The sequence below is a fragment of the Silene latifolia genome, chromosome 1, assembly GCF_048544455.1.
Source record: "Silene latifolia isolate original U9 population chromosome 1, ASM4854445v1, whole genome shotgun sequence".
NCBI lineage: Eukaryota > Viridiplantae > Streptophyta > Magnoliopsida > Caryophyllales > Caryophyllaceae > Silene > Silene latifolia.
In genome coordinates, this window is record NC_133526.1 from 8,809,136 (window position 1) to 8,828,560 (window position 19,425).

Genomic DNA, 19,425 nt, shown 5'->3' on the forward strand with positions numbered 1-19,425 from the left:
TTTAGATAATATTCTCAATATGCCCCATAAGACAATTTGTCGTAAGAGAGGCCGATCTTGGAGAGAAGTAAAAAAGAACGAGTCCAAGCAGACGGGTTTGTAGTGCGTTCGCAAGCTGATGGTGGTACTGCATCCAGATGTTGAAGTGAGAGCTCAAGTGGATTGATATAGGGATGAGTGGCAAGGAAGTGGGCTCGTTGAATGTGTGACGTTTTTTTGTTTTTTTTGTTTTGTTTGTTTGTCAGATTTGACAAAAGAGGAGGTGGGAATTGGTGTTGCCGCATCGAGGCAGTTGGGTTGTAAAGGACAGTGGTGGTTCAATCTCAATGTCGCGACAACGCTGTGCAAGTGGAGGGTGGTTGCTTTTGTATGTATGGTTGCCGACGCAGGAGAACAAGGGAAGAAGCACTTACTTCTGTTTTGTCGAAGGTGACTGATGTGGGATTGGGTGGTTCACTTGTAGGTGGTGGCAGCACTACTACAAAATGAGACTATTGCAACATTTCACATGCAACATTTTGCACAAGTGTTGCATTTTTAGGTGCCACAAATAATGCAAGCAACACTTTTGAACAAGTGTTGCTATAACGTGACTATTGCAACACTTTTTAACAAATGTTGCATTTTTTAAATAAAATTGCAACATTTATAGAAAACGTTGCATTGTTTTAGTAGAAATAGCAACACTTTTGTACAAATGTTGCAAGTCCTTAAAATAATATACTATTTGGATCATGAGAATCGATTCCTTAATAAGGTTGGTCAGGTCTAACGCTTAATTTTTTTTTACAAGAGTGTGAATTTGATCAAAAATATATATCTCATGAGAACGTGAGTGTCTATGAATATTAATGAGACTTAAATGATAAAATGGAAAGAATACAACAGTTTAAACGGAATGTTAAAAATAAAATATTGAATAATTTTAAGACGTTTTGAGATTTTTTTTTCTCTTTTTAGTTGTAGATAAGGTTTTTTTTGGTACATTGAGTTACAAATAAGTTGTTGGTGTTAAAAGGGCGTTATAACATATGAGGAGAATGAATTAAGCTAGGACCTAATTTCTAGTACATTTGTTGCTTTATTTTAAACATTGGGTTTACCTATATTCACTAGACATTTTTAGTATAGTAGACCTAGTAATGGGGTCCGTCAGGTCAATTTTAAATTTGCAAAATTTAGATCAGGTCAAGTTCGCTAGGGTTTTTCCGGTTTCGGTTAACTGTTAACTACTGTCAAGTTCGGGATATATAAGAGCTTTAGAGCACTTTAATAAAACTTGGCTAAACACAATACACCAAAACAACATAAAATTCAATAATTGATATCAGCAATTAACGTCAACCTTCACGGCTTCACATATACGGCTGTACCACAAACATTCCAATATCCAAAACACACATCCCTCTTATGGTGTCCTCCCAAATTCCAATTTCATTTCAGTAATTTAACCAAGCCCCTACGCTTCGTCTTCACACCACATTTGCCCACCGTGCACCGCACCTGTGCCACCAAACTTTACGACGGCTATGTCAATTTTAATCGCCCTTAGCAGCCTCGACGCAGCCCAGCAATGGCGAAATTCAGATCTCTACCGTTACTTAAGGTATGTCATCCATTCTTTTTTTAAATAAATTGATATTATTTTAATTTAAAACCATCTTTTTTGCTAAATTGAATTGGGCTGTTTTCAAATGTTACTATTATATCCTCCGTAGTAAAATTGCTGTAGTTTTGAATTAGGGTTTGTGATTGAATTTGGGGGTTTTGTCCATAAATTGATAATTGGCCAATACATTGTCTAATTAGAATTTGTATGATGCGATGAACTAACATTCAGATTAAATTTCTAATCTATGGTTCATGATCAATGATGTGAGACATTTTACTGAGAAAACTACTATCACTGGATGCCTTTTCTTTTTATCGTTACATTGTTACTTGTTATCCTTGTATTTCTTATTCAACTCGTCTTGCTTGTGACGGTCATAAGCTTGTGACCTCTCACAATCCTCTCCCACTTCCCCTCCCACTTGTCCCTTTGTCTAATGTCACAAACTTGTGACGGATTTTCTCCGTCTAAAATGAGAATTTGTGTTCTTTATTTTATTATCCTTGAAAGTAAATGAATTAAAAGATCAAAGAGCTTTTCGAGAATCCTTACAGTCTTGTGTCACCTCCATCCATCCTTGTCACTTGTTGTCTAAGAGAAATCACTTGTTGTCTAAGAGAAATCCTTTGTTCTTGCGAGGTAAGGTTGGGTATAGACATTACTTATTCATGACGGAGTTTTAATTATAACCCAAAAATTGCCTAATCATTCTGAGACCCGAAGTTCAAAAGATACATTGGATGATGTCTATCAAGGTTTGTTTTCTTAATGAGAAACTAATACATTATTGTTTTCGAGTGTGACATTGTTAATGTGTTGTTCAACTGTTTTGTATTGTGTTGACAAGGATAAAATTGATGGTTTAATTGTTTCGATGTTATGAAGGATACGGTTAATTTTTGGTTTAATAGTTTTCTATGTCAAGTTAGTAGCAACAGTTGTTGATGACAATTATATTTCTCCTTTCAATGCCCTACTCCCAAAGTTAAGTTAGGTGTTAGTTATAACGTCACTCAATCTCCTTCACGGACTTGCACAGATGCTTGCTGCTCGCTGATCATGGTAACTTGTTGAGTCATCTCTTAGATCACAAATGTGATGCCCAAACTATAGTTTGACAGCATATGTGTAAACTCACGTCACAATAGGTGTTATATAGGCGCTTCAATGTTACTAATTCCTGCCACATGTACCCCGAGTGAATTACTTCTAAATTTTTCATGGGCATTTTCGACGGAATGTTTAATGCTGTAAAGTATGTTTTCAACCTTAATGATGGATTTTTTTATCACTTGATTATACTTATGTTTATTTGATTTGTACAAAATTGTCTTCCGTTCAGGTTATATTTTGATTATGAATATTTAGCTTTTTGTTGAAGGAGGTCTTAATAACTAAGAATGTCACAACGAAGGGTTGAAGAGTAGGATGATTAGCTTTCGTTTGATAAGTAATAATCTATAATTAACCTGTTTCCAAGTAATCCCTTTTATCAAGTAACTTGTGATTTGTCACCTACCTGTTTTTCTACGACTTTGATTTATTGCATTTGGTCTTTTTTATATCAACTCTAGAGCTAGCTCTAGCTGCATTGGTGTTGGTATTAAAGTTTGCACACTTCTTTCCTTTTGAAACATTTTCTTAAACATGTATATGCAAGATGCTGTTTGTATATGCTTTATGTAACCGGCCGAGTATGTTAATTGTCGATTTTTTTTGCTGCAGCTATATATAGCATGAAGTGTTTGGCTTCGGTCAATGACTGATTCGGAATTGAAGTTCATGCCTGTGCTCCTTGAAACAGATGTATAAGAGATCTTCAAATCTAGTCAAGATTAAAAGGGAAGGCAATCATTACCGTTGTGACGGATCTGATGCTAAGTTTGCGAGTCGTAGGTTAGATTATGCTAAAAATCAAGATGCGCCTCAATTTCTTCCCTCTACTTAAGGTTGCAAGTTGTAATTTGATGTTATTACAATTGTTAGTCTAAATCATCGAGACTTCTTAAGAAAACAGTGTACTTATGTTATTTTTGTTCAATGAAAATATTGCCGATTACGAAAAGTGTTGCATTGTCTATAGAGAAAAATGTTACACTATCGATATCAAAATTAAAGTTGTTGCTTATATTTATCAGAAGTGTTGCTTTATTAAATAATATAAATGTTGCAAATGATTAATAAAGTGTTGCCTTTTAAACAATACAAGTGTTGCAGTTGTTGAAAAAAAATGTTGCTGAAAAAAAGTGTTGCATAGTAAAAAGAGGTGCAACACTTTGTTAAAGTGTTGCTTTAGATGATAAAGTGTTGCATTTTGTGTTGCATTGGGCTATTGCAACGGAGCTTTAGGCAGCATTTCTAAAAGTGTTGCCTTATGTGTAAGGCAACACTTCTAAGACATTTTGCAACATTTTCATGGTGTTGCTATAGCTTCGCTTTGTAGTAGTGCAGTGATGTTGATTGTAATGAACACAATACAAGGTTAATTGGTGGTATGATAATGGGCTATGTATTTGGGCTAAACGTGTGATGATGTATGTATTATTAATGAGTTGATTGGCCATTAATCAGGTTTGCTGAGAATTAATTTTTTTTTTATTTTTTATTTTTTTTGTTTGTTTTTTACAAAGGTGTTTTGAGTGTGGTACGGTTTTGTAATGAACACAATACAATAATTTTTTTTTCTTTTTTTTTTATTTAGAAATAATGAGAGAAATTTGAGAGCCAGTAAGAAAAAAAAAAGTTGAGGAATTCCATAGAAATAGGGAAGGTAAGAATTTGGTGAGTTTGTATGGGTTTTGCCATGATAAAGAATATGAGATAAGGGGTTTTAGACATAAAACTAACGAATTCTGGTTTTGATGACGAATTCGGGGTTTTGGATATAAGCCAAATTCGGGTTTTGATGACGGTTGTGGCCATAATATTGGTGTATCACGGGTTTGGTTTAAGGGTTCTGGTGTGGGATGGATCCCTTCTTTGATATTTACCAAGATAAAAAATCATGAGTAGGGCTAGTTTTTACGTTAAAGTAGGAAAAAAAATATTGTGTGGGTTTGAATAAGCAAAGCTCAAGACGAGTTTTTTTTTTTTTGGTTTTTGGTTGTGATGTTGGTTTGTACCAAGAGGTTGATAGTTTTGTGACAATAGATGGTGAATGTGAGGTTTATTTATTTATTTATTTATTTATTTATTTATTTATTTATATTTTTTTTTTCAACGGTTGTGAAAAAAAAAAGGCACTGGCCATAGTTTTCAGAGTGGTGGCTAAATGGTGGTAGCCAAAATATAGATGATGGGTTTGATGCAATTCTAGGGTTGGTTGCAGCGGAAAGGGGTGTAGGTGTAGGCCAAGCGAAATTCGGTTTTGGGCATGTGGTTTTGGCCTAAGGATCTACTCCGAGGTGTTACCCTCTATCTAGAGCACGAGGCTCTGATACCATGTGAGAATTATGAGAAAGGTTTGAATATCATTAGAATTGCATAGATTACAAGGTGTACAAGAATGAGTTTATATACTAATTACATTGAAGCAATAACTAACCTAATACAATATAATTGCCGTAATTCATGGCCTGAGATTAGGAAACAAAATCAACCTAATATAATATACAATATATATGTCAACTATTATGATCACAAGAATATACTAGAATATCTTTAGATAATATTCTCAATATATTTTTGCTATTCCTATTTTCAACTCTAATACATGTGATTGCTTATTAAAGGCGTCTCAAATAATCAGGAGGCCCCGTGCAACCACAAAATAAAGGCCCTCAAAATATGTTAAGATGCTTTTGACATAGACATATTTTTCAAAAGAAACTATGATTAGATAGTGAAGAAATGACAAAGAAGACAAAACAAATAATGTAAATGAGAAACTGAGCTACCTATTACAGTATATCATATCGTGATATCGTCCAAAGAACATCACAAATAATCACAACCAAAGTTACTGAAAATGATTATGGTGTAACGTTCAAAGTTGGATTATGAATTGGATTCACTTGTTCCTTTAATTTAGGGACGATAAGGTTTGAGATTTTCTCCTTCATTCATATACTTTACTTTATTTGGATTTGGAATTCTCGGAATTTGGCTGTTTTCATTTTTCAATGATGTGAAGGTAGTCGATTTCTAGCTATAATAATAACCCGGGAAAAAAAATGGGATTTATATTATAATATGAGTATCAGAGATTTTTATAGACTACAACTTATTCCATTCTATATATTTTCGCTCCTATAGTGACGTATACATCCAACACACATCCTATGTTGAACCTAGTATAGAGGTGCATGATGAAAGAAGGGTGCATCGACATTTATTTTTTGCCAAGTAAAAATGATGAAATATTTTACCATTTATATGCCCACATTTTGCTTCATATTTTGCAAATTATGTGGCCGATGTATCATTTCTCTCTTTTCGCTAATAATAGCATATAATCTACTTCTAAATAATGGTAAATTATGTTATTTGTCGGAATTATGGTACCGCTCTTTGTCGTATACTTTTTTGTAGATACCGGCTGAGAGGAGAATTAAGAAGTGGAAACTCGGAATGAAATGAGGTGGAGACGGATAGTAAAACCGGGAAGCAGATGGATCATACGATGTAAACTTGGGTCAAGCTGAGCAACGGACCCGTGCCGGACCACACTATCTGTTGGTCGTGAATTTTGATTTGTTGGGAGCACATTATTCCACTTTTCATGCCATTTTGGTTGGCATCATTTGGAGAAGAAAAGGCCCAAATTTGGGCCACCTAAATCTACTAAATTTGGGCCTTTTCTTCTCCAAATGATGCCAACCAAAATGGCATGGAAAGTGGAATAATGTGCTCCCAACAAACAATAACGATTCTACTCTAAACTACCTAAATCTACTAACTAATTACAAATTTTTATTCTAAACCACCTAAATTTGGGCCACCTAAATCTACTAACTAATTACAAATTTTTAAAAAATTAAACTAGTTTATATTACTTGTCGTCGATTCCTTCAATTTGGCGGCGGAATTGAAGCGGTTGTGACAGAAATGTCGTACTTGAAAAAAAGATGTTAATATATGGGAGGTTTAGAGTGAGGGGTAGATTAGGAAAATCATTACAAATTGTCGACGATAATTAGTAATTTATCGACGACGTTTAGCGGGTTGGTTCTTATAACGTGAAACTAATGAATAAGGATTTCTGTTTATAAATTTTTTCAAATTGTTTTAATAAATGTTTTTTTTATCAAAAAGCTAAGAATATCAGTTTTGTAGTTTTATTTTGTACGGGTAAGTATGCGTTAAATCGTTAATAATAGGCTAATAGCATCAATGAAAAAATTTAGCAATTCTAAATTTTTAGGTTTATACCGAGCAGATCTCCTGAGAGACGGTATGTCAATAAACTTATTGATAGAACAATTACAAATTGATGGAAAATTGGTACGAAAAACAATAAAATAAATACTATAAAATGAGGTACTAATAAAAATGGTTACAATATATAATAAAATAGGTACGATAATTATGAGAACATGTAACAAATAAAAAGGGATATTTTGAACCACAATCAATAATAAAAGGGGTATAAAAAAAGTACATAAATAAATAAAATAAAAATGATCTCTCTATAACTTAGTGATTGACCGTCACTTAAAAGTTTTAGTTATTATGTTTTTTTGGTGGGCACTATGCCACCTAGGTAGCACGGACACTCCTCCTAATCGGCCTTCCCGTGTCGCACACCCGTGTCGGACACGACACTCGTCGGACACACGTCAAAACGTGTCGGACACTTGTAAAGCCGTGTCTAACTTTCATCTTTTATCTGGTCACGTGTCCATGGTATTTTGAGCCGTGTCCATGGTATTTGGACACACCTTCAAACGGAAACAAGTTGAATTTAAGATAAATGGCGTGAATTGTTATATGGTTGAATTTAGTGAGGAAATAAGTTGAATTGGGGGGTAAATGATGTTCTTTAGAATAGTAATGAGATGTCGAAATAGATTGATTATAAGTTGGTTTTGGTTTTGGAAATGAGAATGAGTTATAATTAACGTCAAATTTTATCTTCACTTATTTAAATTTAATATTCAATACTTTTTCAAAAATAAAATCACACATAAATAACTATAAAATATATATTTTATTAAATTTAAATGACGTGTCCCGTGTCCTAAATTTCATGGGATGCCGTGTCGCGTGTCCGTGTCGTGTCAGTGTCCGTGTCTGTGTCCGTTTTGGTTCTACCTAGTATGCCACTATCTGTCTATCTGTTGCTCATGAATTTTGGTGATGTGAGCTGATTTGTTTGGTACTCAGGGGCCGTTTGGTTCAAACATTAGGAATGGAATGGAGTGGATTCTAACTCCATATGGGTATGGAGTTAGAACCCCATACCTCTTAATGCTTGTTTGGTTCACGTTTGGAATGGATTCGGATCCTTTTGTTTTTTTTTTTATTATAAATAATACCTACAATATTATTTATAATTTCAAGTAACTAATACAAGATACTAACAAAAATAAAACTTCAAAATAATCGATAAAAAATCAATACGACTAAATTAAAAATATTCTTGAATTATTAAAAACAAAAAAATTGCAATATAATCATCTATCACTCTGATGATTACAATAAATCATACTTTTTATGATGATCATTTGTAATGATCAATGCTGCAAATACTCAAAACACTAATCGCCGTACAAAGCATGTATGATCATCATCAATGATGATTATATTGCTAATCATTTTGTTATGATGGGATAACATTGCAATTAGTCACACTAATCGCACTTTCGTATTGAAAAAAAAAAAAGAGAATAAAAAAAGGTAGAAAAGTATTGACAATGAAAAACACGAGAAAAAAAATGAAGAATAGAAGATGGCAGAGAAAGACTTCGTAAAATGTAATGTTGTATTTCTTTTTATTTTTTGTTTTCTATTATTCTAGGGTTTGTATATGGGGGGAATGGATTTAGAATCATGGGGTGAAACTAAGGTATGAGATTCTAGGGGGTTGGGGTGGAATTAGAACCCCTTGGGTTTCTAACTCCATTCCAAAAGGGGCCAACCAAACATTGGAATGGATGAAATCCATTCTAATCCATTCCAAATGCTCCAACCAAACACCCCCTCAATATTATTCCACTGTCCACGCTCCTTTAGTTAGCACCATTACGAGACGAAAAGGCCCAAATTTAATGGATCAATACACAAAATCTCCCTTATGACGGAGGGTATCCGTCGCAAACTTGCGACGGATACCATATCGTCTCACAAAAAACTCATAAGGGTGAGAGACAAAGCATATGGGGTGGGTGCCCACCTTGTCCCCTCTACCCATTTCCACTTACATATTACCCGTCGCAATATCCGATCCGTCGCAAGGGAGACCTACTGGGATCAATATGGCCTTCTCATAATGCTTGGTTCAATTAACTTCTCAGATGAAAAAGTAAACCTTGCAAAATACAACCGAGTTATCTGAATTGATAACCAACCGAACACTCATTTTGGTAAAAGTGAATAGTACTTAAAATCCCACTTAATTGGAATCAAAACGCAATTTAATCGAGTCTAATGATAATTGAATGATACCCAAACCTAAATATATCTGAACCGATAAGAACCGAATCGACTGTCCTGAAATATGAGTGTTTATTTTCTCATAAATAAACTAATATTTTAGATGTTTTTTCATTGATTCTTTATTTACTAATGATAATATGAATATCACGTTCAAATCGGAAAGTATAAGATACATTTAAGCTAATTTTTTTACCGTTAACTCAATAAAATTATGACCTAAAGTTAAACTGAATTGAAATCAACTTGGCTTGAAGTCTTGAACCATACTCGATTCAAATAAAATAAGCCGATTAAAGTGCAATTTATTTAGCCAAGGATCAAATTCATCATGAGAGGACTAAGCTATGGTAGCTGTTATTCAAGGGTCTGATTTTATTTTCGCATTTGACTAGGTTTCTCTACATTTTTCACGCCAAGCTCCAAATGTCACTTAGTCTCCCTCTTTTTTTTTTTTTTTTTTTGATTTAAAAAGGGAAACATCCCAGAGACCTACAGCAAGTAGGGTCCCAAACAAGTACACAAGTAAAAGCAAAACAACAAGTACGAGACACAAAAAACCTATTCAACCACGAAGAACCTCGGGTACAAACATCACGCCTCCTCTCCATAATCCCTTCCTCCTTTCATGATCTTAGTGTTGGCCAAAAGTGTAATCAAACCTCCAAAGTATAGGCTAGGCAAAACTAGAGGTGGCAATCGGGTCAGTCGGGTTTGGGTCGGGTCACGTCGGGTCGGGTCATATCGGGTTCGAGTCATATCGGGTCAGCATACCCTTTCGGGTCGAGTCGGGTCGGGTCATTTCGGGTCAAAAGATGTGTCGGGTCGGGTCGGGTCATTATCGGGTCCGGTAACTTAATCGCATTACTATAATTTTTTACCATTAAATTTAGTTTTAACCGATTATTTGGTTTAATTAATTCATTACTAAGTCAAACATATCAATCTAAACACAAAATCACTTTCATTTCGATCAAAATTAAGCTTAATAATTGTCGGGTCATCAATTTAATCGGGTCAGTATCGGGTCGGGTCAATATCGGGTCGGGTCAGGGTCGGGTTCGGGTCACTGATAATCGGGTCGTGTCGGGTTACGGGTCGTCATCGGGTCAGGTCGGTTTCGGGTCACAATATTTTCGGGTTCGGGTTCGGGTCGGGTTTGCTCGGGTTCGGGTCGGGTCACTCGGGTCGGGTCAGGCTTGCCAGCTCTAGCTATAACTCTCTATCTTCCCTCCATAGTACTCGTTGAACTGATGAGTAATGAGAATGTGGACCAATGAGCGTAAATTCCTATAAAACCAAAGTAGACAAAACAAACAGGGTCTCAGAGAAAATACACCTTCAAATGTTCCGAATAGTGCAATACTGTAATGATCGTTTAGTTCATGTAAGAATGGAATTCATATGTTAATCTATAACTAAATATACAATTTATATGAAAATTTTAAAACATGTTTGGTTGCCATAAAAGAGTTTATGTTTCCATGAATTAAACTTATCTATCTTGATTGGTTGAATTAGCTTATTTCACATGATTTTAATTTGTAAATACCAATACATCCATTAAAATAATCTTTAAAAAAACTCCCTAACATATTAAGGGTAAATTAGTAAATTTAGTAAATAAACTATTAAGGAGTTTTCAATTACCTAGGGATAGAGGGGTCGGTAATCAAATTCCTACATTATGTCGGAGTTGTGAATGCATATGGAGTTTCCAACTCTTAACCAAACAAGTTTACAAAAATACAATTTATGTGATTTTAGAATGGGTTATGATAAATACAACCTAATGGGTTGTATTTAAGAAACTAAAAAAAGGAAATAAATATTTAATATTTGCATTAGTTGCATGGATTTATGTGTAATTTGTTCTTTAATTTCTAAATTAATACCAAATTTGGAAGGGTATTAAATGCTTAAATACAACCCATTAGGTTGTATATAGCATTTCCTTTTAGAATTCCATATTTAAAAAAAAAAAAAAAAAAAAAAAAAAAAAAAAAAAAAAGTTAACCAAACAAGTTTCAAAATACAATTTATGTGATCTTAGAATTCCCATAAATTAGGAGAACAACCAAACGCTACTATGGATACAATAAGCAAGAGAAACTGTATTTAAAATCACAACTAAGAGTATCTTCAACTTTCGATCAACTTTCCAATAAAATTAACTGTCGTTCAGGTGACTGTGTTGTAAATTACAACTAAGAGCATCTTCAATGAACAGCTTACACGGGCCCACAGTATTACTTTTAACCAATGAAAAAAAAAAATTATTTTTATTTTTAAAATATCAAGCTACATGGCTTGGTTGTAGCTTGACAGAGCTAGATGAGCTACATGGCTTGAAAGCAATTTTTTCACCAATTTTTTCAATCTCCAATGATAAGCTACAAGTTCTTTATTTTGCAAATATTGTAAACAGATTTTTTAGTTGAATCATTGAAGATACTCTAACTTGAAATATATTACGATTGACCCGTACACATACAATACTCATTTTAATACCTAACAAGTCTATTTGCATTTCTTATGTGATAGTGTGATACTTGTATGTTCTCTTCAACTCTAGTGACATTATATATCCCAGACCCCCACTAAGACCAAGTAGTCGCAAGTATCGTTCCACACCGCCCATTATAATCCCTTTCTGGCTTTCTCCCATATTGCCTTTTTCCTTTTCTTTATTAACCACTTTTTCAACCGTCAACTCTCAATCGTAACAAAGAAAACACCAATATATTATATATATATATACACTTCGTCTTGACTATTTCATTTGCTTCCCTCTCTACACAAATACTTATACAGTTATACTTGATTTAATAAACTACTCGTATTTAACAAAATACCTAGCTACCATACAATGAAGGTACAAACCCCCAACGATAATGGCAACAACAACAACAACAATCCCTGTAACTGTAAATGTTGTCGAAACGACGTCGTCGATACAAATGTCTTCACGTTGTCGCCTTTTGTCAATTCCAAGCTTCCAAAAGATGACCACCAGAATTTGTACACACCACCTTTGAACTTTTCCATGGTTGACAATGGCGTTTTTCGTTCCGGTTTTCCTGACCTATCTAATTTCTCTTTTCTTCACTCCTTAGCCCTTCGCTCAATCATGTAAACCCTTTTTTCCCTTTTTTTTATTTTTTTATATTTTACTTTGAATTTGGAAGGTGGCGTATAAAATTGGAAAATGGTCAAAATAAACTTAATACCACCAATAATAGACTTGTTCATCGAGATGGCGTGAGGTTTACGGTTTTGTTACCAACTAACAATGGCCCTTAATTAAAGCCGTTACTCATTCTTGCGTGACACATTTGTATACTTCATACTTTTGGATTTGTTCTAATTTCTATGCATACACTGGTCTTAAATGAGTGTTAATCGTACTGAAGTCGTTTGACCACCTTAATAAAGGCGGTCTTATTTGAATTTTTGCGGAAATTAAATATTCATAGGTCATGGTCACTCATGGGTTTTGGGTAGTTTGGATTTTCTAATTTGACCTAATCTACATAACCATTGATTAATTTGGATTGAAATTTGAGAATATTGTTTCTTGACTTGAAATTAGTTTATCTTTGTTAGATATTTATGTCCGGAGCCGTACCCGGAAGATAATATGGAGTTTCTCAAGAACAATGGGATCAAGTTGTACCAATTTGGTATTGAAGGCCACAAGGTACTTTCTTTTGATGTATTTTGATATGCTAGATTGAAGATTTTAAGGATGAGCTCTATAAAAGAAAATTTACAGTACTCGTTTAGTTCATATAAGAATCTAATTTCTGTAAAATTTATGAAAAATTAGATTCCATGTATTTTGAGATGACAACCAAACAACCCCATAATCAATAATTAAAACACTTACGACAAGCAACAAGACCGCCTGGGAACCTTGTACTCTTTTATGATTGCACGACAAGTTGTTTAGCATCGGTCGTCTCTCCCATTTATTGACACGTGTTTTTGCCAACTTTTAGGATCATTTGATTTTTTACGACCTTGAGTATGTATCTATCAAGAGTTATTTTTCATTATCTAGCGTAGTCTGAATTTAAATATGAGAGTACAAAAAAGCCTCTAAACAACCCTGATCCAAATTTTAGTACGTTTGCATTATGTTGGATCAATAGATGACCCTCTTAACATTTATTTAAACTCCATATAAGTCAAAGTCGACTAATAGCAAGTTTAAAAGGTTATCAGACATGTCTAAAGCCAATCATCATTGGTCTTTATTTGCTAGCCGAATGTTAGGTCTGAGTTGTATTAATTACAAAAACTAAGTTTTCATACAATATAAGATATCAAATTGTCATTCCATTGGTTAGCCGTGAATTTAGACCTCATAATAATGTAAAAATCAATTTGATGTGATCAAAAAGTGGTTGTTGTTTATAGAATGAAGTTAGTAATGCATACTCTAGTCATATTAGAATATAATCTGATATGACATGCTAAGGTATCAATCAACACCCTTCTTTTTCTAACAATATCGCCGTAAATACTATTTCAGTCATATACTTGTATGTTCTGTTACTTAACTCATTTAGAAGGATTACAGGTACATATTTAAGTGTTGGATTTAATTATTTAATGTAATATTTTCATAGTTTGGCTTAAAATTAGATATCTAAGTGTTACACTCATATTCGAATGTCGAGTGTCAAACATGGGTATATATGTAAAGGAATAAGAAGAATCACAGAAACACGTAAGTTATCACAAATTCTTACTTGTATTAAGTTGTAACTTCTCACAACTATTTTAAATATAATGTTTGAAAGGAAAGAGGGTTGTGAGACGTTATATGCTTGTGACCATCACAATCAATAATAGTCGATGAACTATATGATAAAATTATATAAGACTTACTCTTTTAGACTTAATTTCAGCTCATTTTAGTCCGGTTCAGCTTTATTCAATTAAGTTTAGGTTCATTCAGTTCAGTTCAATTCTATTCAATTCAACTCACTGCTTCACAAATTAACTCTTACTTTGATTTAATTAAGTTCAATTTAGCTCCGTTCAGTTTAGTTAAGTTCATTTTAGCTCTATTAAATCCAGTTTAGTTCAATTCAACCGAAAATAACATCAACTTAATAGGTCAACTTGTTACTTTTGTTAGATAGTCTAAATCACCTATGATAGAAGCTGCAATGTTAATGATGAGTGAGTTATGCACATCATAATAAAAGCTTTATAATTAGTGGAGTACTTGTATAAGTGAGTGGGTGTTTGATTAATTGTAAGAAAGTGTACTAAGAATATAATAAGTGTCATCGGATGCTGAGACCCGATCAAGTTAAAGCAGAGAATATTTACAACTTTACAACTTGAGAAACTCAGAATCTCCGAACTATACCAATGGAATATGCTCTCTGATTCTTTATCATTGAGGTGGTTGTTCTATACAAGCTTCCAAATGTGTACAATTATGAGTGCGGAATATATTTGTCCCATTATAGTACATTTGAGATTAAAATTGAATTGATGGAGACTTAAGTTAAGCTTTATATGTGATTAGGATTCATTTCGAGTTGAAGACGACTTCCTCATAATATCATCAAAACTATCTGAAAAGATAAATGAGATACAAAGTGATGGTGTCATTAAAATGATAGGTGATTTTTAATTTTGGCTTTACAATTAGCTAATTGTATTATGATGTTGTTTAATTAATTTGCTTGTGTAAGCATTCAACTTTTATGGTTTATACTCGTATGCATGAAACAGGCATACATGCGCGCTTTATATATAGTTTAGTTTCTTATTTAAAAGCAAGATGGTCTCGTCCTCCTTGCCTTCTTCATAACTACTTCGATGTTGCACAAATTCTTATTTATAACCGGCATATCCGTTGCAAGATTGCAACGGCTCAAGTACTACCCATGTGGATAAATAAGAAAAATAGAGTACGTAAGGAGTAACAATCTGTTTTATCTTATCTACCTACATGAGTAGTACTTGACTTGTCGCTAGCTTATGACGGATATGTCCGTCATAAGGGAAACTTGCTGACGATGTTGTAACTTGCAACTTTGTCAGCCTAACTACTAAAATTGTCTACTTGCGTCATTCATGAGTCATGACGATGGAGTTAAGTCACTATACATATGCATGTGTGTGGCGTAATTCATTACTTTGTTAATTGCCGGCCTCGATGAATCAATGATCATCTCATTGTTTTTGTTGTTGTTGCAGGAGCCGTTTGTAAGCATCCCAGATGATGCTATACGTGAAGCATTAAAAGTCATCCTCGGTAACTGACCTCTATTGCGTACACTTGTTTCATACTTCTTCTGTTCCAGTGAATAATTTAAACTTTTTTTTATTCTGTGAGGAAAAAATAAGAGAAGTGTAAACTATTGACTGAGACGGAATGAATACTAATAAACATTTAACATTAAATTTTTTAAGTCTTGACTTTTGCTCTATCTACTTCAATGCAGATGTGAGGAATCATCCACTTCTAATCCACTGCAAAAGAGGCAAGGTATATCATAATAATACACTAGTTAACTATTGTGTGAGACGATCCATAAGTAACTATACTAACAATTTAGGTAGTATCAAAACGGACACGGACACGTGACACGGCATCCAATGAAATTTAGGACACGGGACATGTTATTTAAATTTAATAAAATATATATTTTGTAGTTATATTTTTTTTTTTTTTTGATTAAAAGGCGGGGTAAACCCCGAGACCTACAGCGAGTAGGGTCCCAAACAAGTTTACAAAACGAAAAACAACACAAAAAACAAATAAAAAAAAAAAACTTAGCAATTGCCAGCATCAAAACTCAAGTCGCGGAGTCGTCCTTTGCCCTATCCTTTTCTCCTTCCATGTTCTAAATATTTTCCAATTGTTCAACCATTCTTCTAAGGTATAAGGTAAACCTTCTTTCCACGATTTGCACCACAACCCAACTCTTAAAAACAGCTTCTCTACAATACACGGCCAGTTAGGAGTTTTGTTCTCGAAAATCGCTTCATTTCGCAATTCCCAAATAATAGTAACTATAGCAATGAAGAATACATCCCAAAGTCGTTTCTCAAACCCGACAAAGTGAGAGTCACACCATATCAGAAAAGCATCATCAATCCCACCGGGACAAATCCATGCCATATCCCAAGCCTCACAAATACTCGTCCATAGCTTCCAAGAATACCTACAATGCAAAAACAGGTGTTTGGCGGTCTCCAATTCTTCACCACAAAAAGTACACATCGTCTCCTCCCAAGCCATTTCTTTCCACTTAAGCATCCTATCCTTAGTGTTCACCTTATTCCATAGTATTGCCCAAAGAATTATCTCATACCTTGGTGGTGCAAGTCCTTTCCAAAGATGGCTGAACCAAGGCTTACGCTCTGCTTCATTGTATTTCAAGTTATAGAAGGCATCAACAAAAGTTTTAGCCGTGTAGCATTCTGACTTGTCAACAGCCCAGATATGGCAATCATTTTTATCCCTTAAAGGTTTGTAGCCCTCAATCATCAAATTTAAATGGTCTAGTAGTGATAATTCCCATTGAAATAATCTTCTTCGCCATTGAAGCTGTCAGACCCAATCATCGCCTTGCCAGGTACCCATTTCAGCCATACACTTATTTTTCTGAGTCGACACATTAAAAAAGTCTCAGAAACCCTTCTTTAAGAGTTACACTGCCGATCCAAAGATCCTCCCAAAACCTGACCGTATTACCTTTTCCAATTTGTATCCTGATACCCTGCTTTGTGACTTTTCCAATGTCCGTATCCCAATCACTGACAGAGCATATCGACTTCCATAGGCCAAACTTAGCCACCTTTTCTTCACTTCTAAACATTCCTTCGGGGTTGAGTTCGTGAATTGAACAAATAATTCTCTTCCAAAGCGCCTTATGTTCCACAGAAAATCGCCACCACCACTTGAAGAGCATACTTGAGTTTTTAATCTGTAAGTCACCCACCCCTAGGCCACCCATCGCCTTTGGCAGTTGGATAATATTCCAGTTCATCAAGGGAACAACATCACGCCCATTGTTTCTTCCCCAATAAAACTTTCTTTGCAAACTGATAATCTTTTTTAAGACGCCTTTAGGAATCTTAAACATAGACATATAAAAGAGAGGCAAATGTAGTTCAAGACGGATTTAATGAGGACCACTCTTCCGACTTTTGAGATTAGCCCCGTCTTCCAACTAGCCAGCCTTCTCCTTATATTTTCCACCACCGAATCCCGTGTCGAGAGTTTATTCGGGTTAGAACCCGGAGGAATACCCAAATATTTCACGGGTAGTTGTACTACTTGATGACCCGACTTCCGAGCATTTGATTCTCACCACTCGCCGACACTTTCCTAGTATTACGAGAGCATTTCTTAAAATTAATAGTGAGTCCAAAGAGAGCGCTGAAAGTTGTCAAGAAGCCTCTTGATATTTGTGAGTACTTGAGAAGTAGCAGGACAGAATATAAGAGTATCGTCTGCAAATTGTAAGTGACTTAAAACAACCCTGTCCTTACCCACTTCTAAACCTTGAATTAACCCCATTTGAATTCCCTTAAGCATAACTTGATTGAAAGCCTCTGTTAGTAACAAGAACAGGAAAGGCGAGATGGGATCACCTTGCCTGAGGCCCCTTAAATTTGAATGGTCTGGTGGGAGTACCATTAATAAGTATAGAAATGGAAGTTGTAGATAGGCATGTGTAGATCCACTTTCTCCATTTGGATCCAAAACCCATGGCTTTCAGTATGTAGATAACAGATTCCCACCTTACCGAGTCGTACGCCTTATGAAAGTCCAATTTAAGCAAGACTCCGGTTCTTTTAGTCTTTTTAAGCCAATGCACCACTTCATTTGCAATTAAGGCGCCATCCAATATTTGCCTATTCTGTACAAATGCAGTCTAAGTCTCACCAATTAGACTAGGCAGTAGGCTTCGAAGCCTCTCAGCTAGTATCTTTGAAATCACTTTGTAAACACAGCCGACCATGCTAATTGGCCTGAAATCCGTCATTTCAATTGCAGTATCCACTTTTGGTAGTTATATATGTGTGATTTTATTTTTGAAAAAGTATTTGATATTAAATTTAAATAAATGAAGGTAAAATTTGACGTTAAATATAACATATCCTCATTTCTAAAACTAAAAACCAACTTATAATCAATCTATCTCGACATCTCATTACTTGTCTAAAGAACAACATTTGCCCACCAAATTCAACCATATAACAATTCACGCCATTTACCTTAAATTGAACTTTCCGTTTAAAGGTGTGTCCAAATACCATGGACACGGCTCAAAATACAATGGACACGCGTCGGACACGTGCCCAAATAAAAGATGAAAGTTAGACACGGCTTTACAGGTGTCCGACACGTTTTGATGTGTGTCCGACGAGTGTCGTGTCCGACACGGGAACACCGATTAAGAGGATTGTCCGTGCAACCTAGCTAACAATACATGTTTTAATTGTTTTAGCACCGAACAGGATGCCTAGTTGGGTGTCTAAGGAAACTGCAGAAATGGTGCCTGTCATCGATTTTTGACGAATATCAGCGATTTGCAGCTGCTAAAGCTAGAGTTTCAGATCAAAGGTTTATTGAATTATTTGACATTCATAGCCTCAAGCATCTACCTATCTCCTTTTCTTGTTCCAATATGTCTAAGTAAACTAATTACTGTGTACTTGATCCAAATCCCATTTTCTATTATCCGTAATCGGGAAGTGTTTAATTATGTACTTAATAAAAGGCATAGCATCTAGTTTTTCAAGCAACATAAAATTAGATTAAAAGGGTAGCCGTATTCAACTTCAGGCGGGTCAGGTTCACTTAGAACGACCCTCGGCCAAAGTTATGGGAGACGGGAGACAATGTAGTGAATTTCTGGTTCACTGCAATTATGTCCTATCAACAGTGTATTATTTGAAGATCGATGTACCGTTAAGTACGAAATTGTCCGATTCGGGTTTAATTTAGAGTTCTTTATGCAGTGATGTTAATTTCTTTCTTGTAAGGAACAGTCTTTTTGCTTTACTTTGGAATTGTAGTTTTTGGTCTATTGCGGTCTAAGACGGGAATTTTTAGGCCCTATCTTTGATTCAAATGGTTTACGATTTCGGTCCTCGATCTGGTCTGATCCGGGCTTAGACTGATGCTCGCATCTACCACAATCATCAACCCTACACAAGCCACCATCACCTTCACT

The 19,425-nt window shown here is 34.9% G+C and overlaps 1 protein-coding gene and 1 long non-coding RNA gene across 2 annotated transcripts; both read left to right on the forward strand.

Annotated features, from left to right (window-relative positions):
• Positions 1-1,278: 1,278 nt before the first annotated feature.
• On the forward strand, positions 1,279-3,677 carry LOC141596714 (uncharacterized). Its single transcript, XR_012522565.1, has 2 exons — positions 1,279-1,606; positions 3,338-3,677. It is a non-coding gene; the product is annotated as an uncharacterized LOC141596714 (long non-coding RNA).
• An 8,136-nt stretch (positions 3,678-11,813) lies between these two features.
• On the forward strand, positions 11,814-19,219 carry LOC141596750 (inositol diphosphatase DSP4-like). Its single transcript, XM_074416993.1, has 5 exons — positions 11,814-12,337; positions 12,812-12,905; positions 15,431-15,488; positions 15,679-15,722; positions 18,697-19,219. Exons 1-5 carry the CDS (start codon positions 12,075-12,077, stop codon positions 18,886-18,888), a joined length of 651 nt encoding a protein of 216 aa, XP_074273094.1. The 5' UTR covers positions 11,814-12,074; the 3' UTR covers positions 18,889-19,219.
• Positions 19,220-19,425: the final 206 nt, after the last annotated feature.

Coding starts and splice junctions, on each gene's coding strand:
- LOC141596750 (XM_074416993.1), top strand. CDS start 12,075: ATGAAGGTACAAACCCCCAACGATAATGGCAACAACAACAACAACAAT. Junction 15,489..15,678: donor AGCATTAAAAGTCATCCTCG/GTAACTGACCTC, acceptor ACTTCAATGCAG/ATGTGAGGAATCATCCACTT. Junction 15,723..18,696: donor TCCACTGCAAAAGAGGCAAG/GTATATCATAAT, acceptor TAATTGTTTTAG/CACCGAACAGGATGCCTAGT.